Source organism: Typopeltis vanoorti, chromosome 17, assembly GCF_054136105.1.
Source record: "Typopeltis vanoorti isolate ZY-2024b chromosome 17, IOZ_Tvanoo_1.0, whole genome shotgun sequence".
Classification (NCBI taxonomy): domain Eukaryota; kingdom Metazoa; phylum Arthropoda; class Arachnida; order Uropygi; family Thelyphonidae; genus Typopeltis; species Typopeltis vanoorti.
The window spans coordinates 1056134-1069315 of NC_143565.1; the positions used below are offsets into that span (position 1 = coordinate 1056134).

The 13182-nt window shown below is 38.2% G+C and overlaps 1 protein-coding gene across 1 annotated transcript in view; it reads right to left on the minus strand.

Moving 5' to 3' along the window:
• LOC150097089 (myosin-14-like) overlaps positions 1–13182 on the minus strand; it is a 1147103-nt gene that overhangs the window by 387252 nt on the left and 746669 nt on the right. Inside the window, exon 27 of the mRNA XM_090407039.1 lies at positions 6679–6885. Within this exon, the coding sequence (XP_090263165.1) occupies positions 6679–6885 (207 nt within the window). The remainder of the gene's footprint in view (positions 1–6678; positions 6886–13182) is intronic.

Consider the following 13182-nt stretch of genomic DNA (forward strand, 5'->3'; position numbering starts at 1 on the left):
TCAAATTAGTGAACTACATTTGGGACTGGCTATCTGATAGGCATCAGAGATATGAGGTAGAGGTATCGAAGAAGCAGAAGGTTACAAGAGGGGTCCGATGGGGCTTTATACTTGGACCTGTATTGTTTAATATTCATATCAATGACATTGTCAATGGATTGTAGGTGGGATATTCAGTTGTGTGCAGATGATGTGAAGATGGGAACGGTTATTAGTAATAGTGCAGATGTGGTTGCCCTGCAAGATGATTTAAATAAACTGGATAGACAGGCAAATAAATGGAGGTATCGGTTTAATGCAGCAAAATGTAAAGTCTTGAAGTTGGCTGGGAAGGCAAGGGATCTGGGGGTGATGATTGATAGAAACCTGAAATTCAGGGAACATATTGCAAAGGTGGTGAAGATAACCCAGACGATTGTTGCAATACCGAGAAGGACGATGACCAGTTGAGATAAAAGAGTTGTCATTCCATTGTATAAAGCCCTGATCACACCACAACTGGATTATTGTGCTCAAATTTGGTCCCCAGGACTTGAAGGGGATAAATCAATCGTGGAAAGATTGCAGAATCATATAACAAAGATGGTATCAGGACTGTACAATGTTAGTTATCAAGATAGGCTGAGGAAATGTTGACTGTTTCGTAGTTAGAAGGAGGAGAGGTGATATGACTGAGACTTTTAAACTCTTGAGAGATAATAACAGGGTTGACACTGGAGAGTTCTTTTGTGATGGAACAGGGGGAAGGAGCAAGTAAAAGGGGGAACATCTTTGGATTATGGAATACTAAGGCAATTAATGTAAAGTCATTGGCTTGTGTATACAAGTAGCCCAGTTGTGATGTTACTTCACCTGAAAATTTTTATTTGCTTACACTTGAATAAAGGATTAAACCAAGAATAAAATTTCTTAGCATCTTTAATTTATAATGGCTCTAAGAATTTTGTTCCTGTATGCAAGAGAATGTTCCTCTGCCCTATGCAGCAAACTAGTCCTTAATATGTACAGCAGCATCATATCATGTCATGTTGATGCTGCTGTACTTGCTTAAAGATTTCTAAATGATCATTTAGATCAGTGCTTCCCAAACTTATCGATGTCAAGGCCCCCTTGGAAAAATTAAAATATTTCATGACCCCCATCGAAAAAAAATCGTAGTACAGACATATATTATTATATATTATTATAATATTTATTGTATTTATATTCAACACAAAACACACAGTGAATATTGCAAAAATCAAATGTAAATATTACATTTTTTGCGTCTTACATACACATTTGACATGGCACACTTAGTCTTAAAACATTTTAAATTTGTTTTCATTATTTCATGGCCACCCCTCAACAAAACTAACAGCCCCCAAGGGGGCTGTCACCCACAGATTACAAAGCGCTGATTTAGATCATGTAGAAGATCTAGATCTAAATGATCTAATTCTTTAACAGGAAACAAATATCCATTCATCATCCAAACTTGCAGCAAAATTGATGGTCCGACCTTAAGAAATCCATCATTCACCTACTCAACAGCAAAATAAATCAGTAGTCAGCTTTATGTTCCCCTACAAGGTCAAGCAGATTGTAAAAGTACCTGGCCATGTGCTGTACACCAACCTAGAAACACCAAACAAACCATTATACTCTTCATATTTTCAATATCTACTTACCAAAGTAGGATGCACTTGAATCAGAAGTCTTGGACTTCGTGTATGTCCATATTTGAAAAATTGATCAAGAACATGTCATCACTACTGGAGACTTCAACTGCACTCTTGACCCCAAAATGGACAGATTAAACTGCACTAAGCATTGCAGTTCTTTAATCAACACACTGCAGGAAGTGGATTTCTAGCACCAATATCTACAACTAGAAATCATCCATCCCAGAATCTAAATAGGCTTCTCTACCAGGCTCCACTGGACAGATTCTGCCTCTCTAAATCAACCTCTCTACATCTCACACCACTGCATCATTAAGTTGGAATGCTTATTATCCTACAAGGCATTCAAACTGGGAAATACTATTGAATCTTTAACAACACCCTCATGGATTTAGGATCAGAATACGTACAGGATCTCTAGGCCTTGTTATCCAATGTTACACAATTGAGAGATAAAACAGAACCCATGAAAACATGGTGCCCTAACCTGAAAATCTCAACTGAAAGAGTACACACAAATCTACAGTCAACAGAAACAGCGAAGCCTGATACTCCCACAAACTACTGTACTTCACTCTAGAAAAAAATGCGAGGCAGAGCATCTCATCCATTAGACTACAGGACAGTAACATTACAGAAGATCCAAATAAAATTATCAAAATAGTGAAATATTACAAAACAACATATACTTTTATAGAAACCTTTACCGATGCTATCCATGAAATACTGTGAGGAACAGAAAACATTTTACACACTACAAAACAACCTACAGTAATCCTTCACCCTAAAAGAACTAAAAACAGTATCTAAATCTCTGACAAAGAAGTAAGGTGTGGATGGACTTACTTCTGAGTTCTTTCAAGCATTCTGTGATCACTCCTCCTCCTTAAATTGCTGCAAGAAGCTGACCTACAGTAATCCTTCACCATTCCACAATTCGTCACAACTTCAGTTGCACAATCTCATTCAAATGTGCAACTGAAGACTGGAAACTATATAGACCTTAGAAATTGGCATATAACACCAATTAACACAGACTGCAGAATCATCTCCAAAGTAATCACAAACCATCTGAAGCCAATACTAACTGATATTATTGGCCATTTTCAAACCTATGCAGTGCCAGGAAGATCACTACATATAATCAGGGATTTCATCCACAATGCAAACAGCCAGAATAAAAATTTAGTGCTAATTAGTCTTGACCACGAAAACGCTTTTGATAGAGTAGAACACTAATGCTATGTCAAAGTACTGAGAGCATTATCCAAATAGTCCAGCTACCATAAAAAGAAGCACAGTTTTGTCTAAAGATAAACAACCAGCTTACCTGCACATTGCCACATTCTTGAGGATGCCCACTCTCTGGACTAGCCATCAAACTTTTTTTGAGTAAAATATACAACACCATGATTTTCAAATGAACCAATATACAAAAACGCATATGAAGATCAGAATACATACAGATGATGTCACAATAATCATACACAATGATGAAGAAATGAAGGCAATTCACATGGTTCATACACTATTATGTGCAATCCTCTGGAGAAAAATTAAATTCTGAAAAGTCTTCTAGCTTTTAGGTAGGCAACTGGAAAACTAGAACAGACTTTCTAATCAAATGCAACTGGTCAAGTGAAGGACAAAAATACTTAGTTATCTACCTCAGTAACACTCAAGCTGACAATTCACTTAACTGGACACAGCTGCACAACCAATTCAAACAGATACTAGATAAAAACATACGAACAACTTCTTCACTTAGGGGAAGAGTGCTAATCATCAACCAGCTATAGCTGCTAGTGTGCTATGGCACATCTGCAAAGTATTAACACCACCTGAAGACTTTGTACATCAGATTCAGAAATCAATAACATGATTCCTTTGGAATAACACAAACTGGACAACCTCAGTGCACTGTAAGCCACTCAGCAAGGGAGGCCAGAGCCTAGTCTCCCTTTGAAAACAAAATCAACTTCTTCAGGATTATCGTTCTTTTTAGGACACTCCAGACTAACCAGACCCATGCAAAAACTCTTGAACATATAAAGAAGCAGCCACCAGAGAACTTGCATTATTCACAATCTCTGAATGGTCAATGCTCCACCACCACACATCACAAACTGCCTCCATTCTATTGCAACGTTGCTTTGCAATTTTGGAAAGTAGACAGTCTCATCATACACAAACCGGGTCATCCCAGGAAGCAGTGCTCACAATAACCTCAGTTCTCAAAAGAAACATTAAAAGTCACACAACTGGCCAGGAATAAGAACTACAGGCGACCCAGAATGAAAAACCCTCTGATAACACCCCCAAAGCCAAAGAGCAATATCAACAAATATCCATTATGAAAGCCTTTCCAGACAGTACCTCAAGGAATATGAATTTCCCAAGGACCCACCTTTCAAATTCTTGTCTTTGGAAGCCTCTCTTCCATTTCTGTCTATTAATTTCAAGGAAGTATACCACCACCTCACTTTATTACAACCTGATTCATCTTTTGTACCTCCAGAGTCTTGATATCACTTTGGTTATTCGTCTTTGGATCCTCACTAGTGTTTCTACATTATAATGAAAACTAGGTGACCAAATCTGAGCACAATAGCCCATATGTGGTCTGACCAATACCTTACACAGAGGTGCCACCACCTTATCCCTACATATCAATGTACTTTTTATCATAGCAGCAATATGGTGTGAATCTTCAACAACTTGTGATGTGTTGTTGCAAAAGTACACCATCTGCCATCACTCTAAGATCCCAAATCTTATCCACTTCCTGAAGCACAGCTCTTCCAACACAGTACATAGCCTTATATCTCTGTATCCCCAAGTGTTACACCTTGTATTTATTAATATGAGCACCACCATAGCACAATTGGAAGAATGAAGGTACATTGAACCCTTCAATTAGAAAAGGCCTTTCTCATCATGATGAAAGAAATCTTAATATAGGCTTTTTTCAATTGAAGGTGAGTTAGTCAATCTCTTACGGAGTTAGCAGGGTTTTTTCCTCCAGAAAACTTGGATTTTTCATCCTGCATACAGACAAATCGACCTTCAGAATACACACAATTTACAGACAAAAAATACCTAGTGGTAGTGGACAGTAGATAACGTTGGTGTAGATAATGATGGTAGTGGCAGTTCAGTGTAGTTGGTGGATTACATGGTGGATATGGAGAGTTGTAGAGTAGGTGCCCCTCCCCCTTGATGAGTCTTTGGACTCCTTCGAGGTATCCGAAATAATAATAATAATGATATTAAAACTGCAACCCCCACTCATTTATGCAAGCTAAAAGTCTATTAAAATCTGTAGAGAATTAACATCAGCACTACTCGTGATAAATCTACCAATACAACTTTGCACTATTTGGAGAACATTTGACGATCTGCAATCAATCCACATGAAATATCATTAACAAATAAGTTAAACAGTAGAGGGTCTAAGAACAGACCCCTGAGGCACACCACTGGTCACCTTCCTCTTTTGAGATAATGATCCATCATACACAAATTCATGTTATATTTCAGAGATATACTATCTACTAACATCATCTACAGCTTATACAAAATCTAATCATGTGGTAGTCTATCATATGCTTTTTCAAAGTTCAAGAATATCGCTATATATGATTTTCTAATTGTAAATCAGTGAGAATCGAATGCAGCTGAGATATGCAGCTGTTTGCAGATGATGAAAAGTTGTGGAGAACTGGGAAGAGTGGAGCATACTGGAGTTGTGGTATAACAAGAGGATTTAAACAGACTATATGACTGGACCGCCTATATATTATTATTATTATTATAATTCAGGCCTCCATGGAGTCACGAGACATTGTGGGAGGCACAGCCTAGAAAACAAAGGTCATTAGCCTCTATATACAAGTAGCCTAGTCATGATGTTACTTTTATTATTATTCAGGCCTCCATGGAGTCAAAATACTCATCGCAGGAGGTTGTTCCTAGGAAACAAAAAAATCTATCATACCGCTCCTTAAACTTATTGAACGTTCTTGCTCTCACCACTCTATCAGGCAATGCATTCCATGGTTCAACCACCCTCCATGCAAAGATACACTCCTCACCCTCTTGCTCATATTTTTTCTTTCATAACTTCTAGGGATGGTTGTCATCTCTCCTTCCCACTGTTCAACCAAACGAAAGAACTCCCCAGTGTCAACCCTGTAACCACCTTTCAACAGTTTAAAATTCTCAATCATATCACCTCTCCATCTTCTATCCACCAAACTCTGCAGTCCACATTCCCCTCAGCCAATCCTCATAACCAACACTGCATAGTCATAAAACCATCTTTGTTATCTGCATCTGCAATCTTTCCACAGTTTTTCAGATCTGGTGTGACTGTGACATTCCTTACTTTGGCCAAACAGATGTCAGTTGAGTTATGCATTGAGGAACACAATTTTTTCCCTTCCATGTTTAATGGTTATTTCTTTTATAATGTGCACCTGACGAAGGCTGTTAAAAAGCTGAAACTAGTTGTGTAGTACTAATAAACTGTTTTTTTCCATTTCTCTCGGTTTAAGTCATTCAATTCTTTTTAAAAATATGTATAACAACCGAGTAAATCAATCTTCATACACATGTTCAATCTTCATATACAATCTTCATATATATATATATATATATATATATAGAGAGAGAGAGAGAGAGAGAGAGAGAGATATCTATATAGATAGATACAAGTATATCAGATACATACTGACAGCTGAAGATGAAAGGAAAATTTGTTACATCAAAGTCACATTTGTTACTGAAGCAAAATGATAGGAAAAACAAAGTACTTTGTTTTATCATTTTCTATCATTTCCCTTCATAGATTTCCATTATATTTTAAAACATAAAGGAATTAACTATGTGACATCAGTTGTGTCAACTGATGTCACATTTTAATTCATTTTAGCACAACTGATGTGCTAAAATCAGAAGTAAAAAAGTAACAAAATAAAAAATAAGCATGCTTCCTCACAAGAGTGTATTATACCTGCAACCTTTGGGACCTTTCATTTGCTTCACTTCTGTTCCCTTCTACATCTTTTAGTCTTATATTCAGTTCCTGTAGTTGGCTTTCTAGTTGTTTCTTCCGACGATCAACTTCTTGTCGAGCACTGGAAAGTGCTTTTATTTCATTAGAAAGTTCAGTATTTTCTGCTTCTAAGTTGGATTTGGATTTTTCTAATGAAGTTTTAACCTAAAAAAGTTAAAATTTTTAAATTAAGATATGTTATAAAGAGAACATTAAACCTATTACAGCTTAATACAAAACATAAATTGAGTAATTATTATTATTATCCTAAGATCCCATGGAGTCACAGATTCATCCAAGAGGTCCCTTTTCTCATACACACTCAGCTCATCATACCATGCCTTAAACACATTCAAATTCTTTGCAGACACCACAGTCTTAGGCAACGCATTCCAAACATTCACAACTCTCCAGGCAAAAAACCTCCTTCTCAATCCCTTCCTCACACCCTCCTTATACAGCTTCAGAAATTACCTTTTATTCTCTCAAAATCTCCCACCACTTATGAAAAACTACCGCAAGGTTAATTCTATAATACCCACTTACCAACTTGTATGTATCTATCATATCACCCCTCTTCTTTTTTATTCACTAGACTATGCATATTGCATTGTCTCAACCTTTCTTCACATTCAATATTTCAGAGAAAAGAACCTATTTTGGTCAATCGCCTCTGCCTCTGGACCCTCTCCAATACCTCTTCATCCTTTAGAAAACTAGGTGACCATTTCAGTGAACAGTCATCCATATGTGACCTAATTAGAGCACAATGGAACCAGAATCTCTTACTTTTACAAGTCAGTGTCCTCCACATCACTGCCAGAATTCGGTGTTGTCTTTACAATTTTGTCAATGTGTCCTCTAAATTTCAGATCCTTATCCACCATCACCTAAAGATCTCTGATTATCTTTAGAGATCATCAGAGATCTCTAAAGATAATTTGATCTGATTATCTGATCTGATCTGATTATGAGGAGGGAGCGAGCAAAGGAGTTGATGGTTTTAATAGTTACGAATGATTTGACAGAGGACAAAGAGCACGTCATAATGGACATCAGAAGGCTGCTTAGAAGGATAAAAGAGAATAGTGTGACAGGAAGGGTAGTAAGCGTGTTGCCTAGGTATAACTATGGTGACATGAGGTGAAAGCAAGGATTATGAATGATATGTTGGCTGAAATTTGTCAAGAGAGGGGAGTACCGTTTCTTAATGAGTGAAATGAGTTTGAAGGATGAAGTGAACTGTATGGGAGTGATGGACTGCATTTGAGTGGTTATGCTCTGAGTTGCTTAGAGACACTGCTGCTGGAAGGTAGAGAAGTGAGCAGAGAGAATGAATCAGATCAAGTGGGAAGTGATGTGGAAGAGCAGGAGAGTAAGACAGGAGAGATTGAAGAGGTGGTTATGAATGGGAAAGTGAGTGGCATGAGTATAGAAAATGAGAGAATGGGTGTACAAGAGGAACAGGGAAATGGGGAGGCTCAGGGTGGACAGGGATACACAGCGTGAGAAAGGTAGATGCTCCAAGAGGATGTGAGAGCACGTGTAGACAGGAAAGGAATGGGATGACCAGGGATCAAAAGGAAACAGTTGGAATTGAAGACGGTTCTAAAATGAATAAGCAGAAAGGGAAATGGCCCCAGTCGAGCATGAAGAGATCACATTGAATGAGTGGTATCAGTGGAACTACCTGTAGATCCAGAAATGAGCTGTCATGTTTGTATACAAATGCTAGCAGTATAAGAAACAAGGCAGATGAAATGGTTGCACTAATTGCATCTCTTCACCCAAAGATTGTTGGAATAAGTGAGATTTAGTTGGAAGAAGACGAAATCCTGACAAGAATAGAGATGGAAGGGTATGATGTGTTTCATGAAGATAGAAGGAGTAAAAAGGAAGGGGGGAGTATTATTGATGGTAGAGAAAGAGTTATATCCATACAAAGTAGAGATGCAAGAGGGAAATAGTGCCAGTGGTTTTGAGGCAGTATTGTGTGAGATAGAGGTGATTTGAATGTTGTTATAAACCAGGTAATGTGGATGGTGGTGATAATGAAATGTATGATCAAATTAAAAAAGCTAATAAGAAAAGGGTGATCATTATGGACGATTTTAATTATGGTAATATAGACTGGAATGATGAGATCCAACTAGAAGTAAAGAAAATTAGTTACTTGAGTTTTTAAGGGATAACTACCTCAGGCAGTGTGTAACAGAGGGCATGCGAGGATTCAGAGTCTTGGATTTGGTCATCTCATCAAAGGATCTATAAATGAGGTGTCAAATCATCCACCAATCGGTGAGAATGACCATGAGGTGATTACCTAGGTGGTTGCCAGCAGTTTGAGGATCTCTGCGAAAAAAGGGTATATGTGGAACTACAAGGGGGATGATTATGAAGAGCTCAGGAGAGAGTTGTGGGTGTACATTGGAATGAGGAGTTAGCTGGAAAAGAAATCAATGCAGTTTGGGGGATTTTCAAAAACTGTTTAGTAGATGCAATGTCTAAATGTTTTCCAAGGGTGAGAAGGTTAAATAAGGTAGGTGAGAGATGGATGAATAAAGAGATTAAGCATGTGATACAGAGAAAAAGGGCATTATAGAGGCAGCATAAGAGAAGTGGAAATAACCAATTCCATGAGGACTACAAAGACCAGACAAGGCAGGTGACTTGGTTGGTGAGGGTAGCTAAAGTGAGGTATGAACAGCAGTTAGCAGTTAGATAATGAAAGAACTCCTTATGATTCTCCAAAAAGAATCATACGGAGTTCTTTGAATATATAGACAGCAAAAGAAAGACTGATTATGGAAGGATGACATTGATTGGAGAAAATGGTATAAAGACAGCTGTTTCAGGTGTGGTGGAGATACTTAATTAGCAGTTCATAAAGGTCTTTCAATCTTGTGAATATGACTTCGTTGGAGAGATTGCGAGCAGTTGATGATGGGGAGGAGAGACTGACTGTAAGTGAGCAAGAGGTGTATGGGGGCGTTGAGGAAACTAGATGTTAATAAGGCTGTGGGACTTGATAATATATCACCACGTATTCTGAAGGAGCATCCAGGGAGCTGACACCTGCCTTGACATATTTTTTTTAATAAGAGTCTTGCACTCGGTCAAGTTCCTAAGGAGTGGAAGGAGTGCAAGATTGTGCCACTTCATGAAGGGGTGATCGAACTCAAGCATCAAACTATAGGCCTATCCAGGTGTTGTGGTTAAGTTGTTGGAGAAGCTTCTGAGAACCAGGATCCAGAATTGGGTTGAAAACAATGGTATTATCTTTGATGGATAGCATGGATTTGAGAAAGGGAGGTCATGTTTTAGTAATCTACTTACGTAGTACAATAAAGGGACTTATTCCTTGGACAGAGGAAAAGGATACACAGTAATATACTTGGTTTTCGCAAAGGCTTCTGATAGATTACCTCATGATAAGTTGATAGTCAAACTAGAGTAGATGGGGTTGGATATTAGATTAGTGCATTGGATTGGAGAATGGCTATCTGATAGGTATCAACAAGTTGTGTACGGGGGAGCGATACCCAGGAAAAGGAAAGTCACTAGTGGAGTGTCTAAGGGGTCTGTTTTAGGGCCATTACTGTTTAACTTGTATATTAATGATATTGGTGAAGATTTGGATGGAGATTTTCAGTTGTTTGCAGATGATGCAAAGTTGGGTTGAACCATGAAGAGGAGAGAAGAAGTTGTGGCCTTACAAGAAGACTTGAATAAATTGAGAGTGATTGGGCACAGAAATGGGAATGTGAGTTCAATGTTGCAAAATGTAATTTTAAAATTTCAAAAACAAAAACAGGATGCAGAATTTATGCATGATGAGGATATATTGTTGGAGGTGGAGGAAATAAGAGATCTGGAGGTGATAGTGGATAAGGATCTCAAATTTAGGGGACACATAGTCAAATTTGTGAAGACAACACAAAGGCTTCAGGGAATGATGAGTAGGACACTGACTTGTAGAAGTAGATAGATTCTTGTTCCATTGCATAAGTCTTTGATTAGGCCACACATGGTCTATTGTGCCCAGATTTGGTCACCTTGTTTTCAGAAGGATGAAGAGATGTTGGAAAGGGTCCAAAGGCGACTGACTAAGGTAGTTTCTAACCTCTGGAATGTCAAGTATGAGGAAAGATTGAGGAGATATAATTTGCAGAGTCTGGTGGACAGGAGGAAGAGGGGAGATATGATAGAGACCTACAAGTTAGTAAGGGGTTGTTATAGGATCAATGCTGCAGAAGTTCTACAGAAAATAGTGGGAGATCAGGGGAGAACCAGAGGTCATCCCTGGAAACTGTATAAAGAGGGTGGGAGTAGGGGAGTGAGAAGCAGGTTTTTCTTGCAGAGTTGTGAATGATTGGAATGCCTTGCATGAGAGTATGGAGGAGTTTGAATGTGTTTAAGACAGAGCATGATGAGCTCTGTGTGTGTGTGTGTGTGTGTGTGTGTGTGTGTGTGTGTGTGTGTGTGTGTGTGTGTGTGTGTGTGTGTGTGTGTGTGTGTGTGTGTGTGTGTGTGTTGGGCATTCGTAGGTCATCTCTACCTATAGGAGTTGCCAAATATATTGTAATTATTATATTAAAAAATATTATTATATAAAAATATATGTATATAATTTTACAACCAACTATTGTTGTTATAGTAAGCGAAATAAGATCGTAGCGCTAGAGCAGTAGTATTTGAAACTACTCAAAGATATATAATAATATCGTACAACATAGTGTTAAATAGGGAAAAGTGCATTTTAAAACAGGTGTTTTTAATAATTTGAAGGAGTTTTTTGATTTTAGTTTATGATTTTATGAACAAGTATATACACATACTGTCATAGCAATTTTTTTTATGTGACATTATTATTATTATTATTTTATTATTATTAAAACAAGACCTCATGGAGTCAAAGACTCATCTAGGAGGTCCTTTTATCTCACACACATCTCATCATACCGGGTCTTAAACACATTCAAACTCCTTGCAGACACCACACTCTCAGGCAAGGCATTCCAATCATTCACAACTCTGCACGAAAAAAACCTGCCTCTCACTCCCCTACTCACACCCTCTTTATACAGTTTCCAGGTATGACCTCTGGTTCTCCCCTGATCTCCCACTATTCTATGTAGAACTTCTCCACCATTGATCCTATAACAACCCCTCACCAACTTGTAGGTCTCTATCATATCTCCCCTCTTCCTTCTCTCCACTAGACTCTGCAAATTACATCTTTTCAATCTTTCCTCATACTCGACATTCCAGAGGTCAGAAACTACCTTAGTCAGTCGCCTTTGCACCCTTTCCAACATCTCTTCATCCTTCTGAAAACCAGATGACCAAATCTGGGCACAATAGTCAATGTGTGGCCTAATCAAAGCCTTATACAATGAAACAAGAATCTCCCTACTTCTACACGTCAGTGTCTTCCTCATCATTCCCAGAAGTCTTTGTGTTGTCTTCACAATTTTGGCAATGTGTCCCCTAAATTTTAGATCCTTATCCACTATCACTCCCAGATCTCTTATTTCCTCTACTTCCAACAATATATTCTCACCAAGCATAAATTCTGCATCCCATCTTTGTTTTCCAAATTTTAAAACCTTACATTTTGCAACATTGAACTTGCATCCCCATTTGCTTGCCCAATCACTCAATTTATTCAAGTCTTCTTGCAAGGCCACAACATTATAATAGATTTAGTTTAATCCTTTATCCCAGTGAGAGCAAACAAAGTTTGCGCCTGAAAATATCTTCAGGACTAAATATATAGTGTTGTACTATCTTATCCAGTAAGTAGTGCAACACCAAGGCAACTCGTGGCAAAGGTGGAGCAAGCTACCAGGCACTTCTAACCCAGTATCTCCCACAATGCAAAACACATTTCCTATGTGGATATGTATACTGTTATGCATTAAAGGGATTGGCCATCTACCCAGACTAGTTTCGACCTTTATTGAGGTCTCTTCAGTGGGAGCCAGGCCCAGAGCTGGAGATACTAGGCAGAAGCAGTAGCAAGTCATCTGTGCCTATGGGAGTTGCCAAAAGGTTTATCACCTTTTTTAAAAATTACTCTGGATTTAGAGAAAGATGTTGAAAATTTATTTATCACTAGGTTAGACTATAATAGATTTAGTTTAATCCTTTATCCCAGTGAGAGCAAACAAAGTTTGCGCCTGAAAATATCTTCAGGACTAAATATATAGTGTTGTACTATCTTATCCAGTAAGTAGTGCAACACCAAGGCAACTCGTGGCAAAGGTGGAGCAAGCTACCAGGCACTTCTAACCCAGTATCTCCCATAATGCAAAACACATTTCCTATGTGGATATGTATACTGTTATGCATTAAAGGGATTGGCCATCTACCCAGACTAGTTTCGACCTTTATTGAGGTCTCTTCAGTGGAAAGGTGATAAACCTTTTGGCAACTCCCATAGGCACAGATGACTTGCTA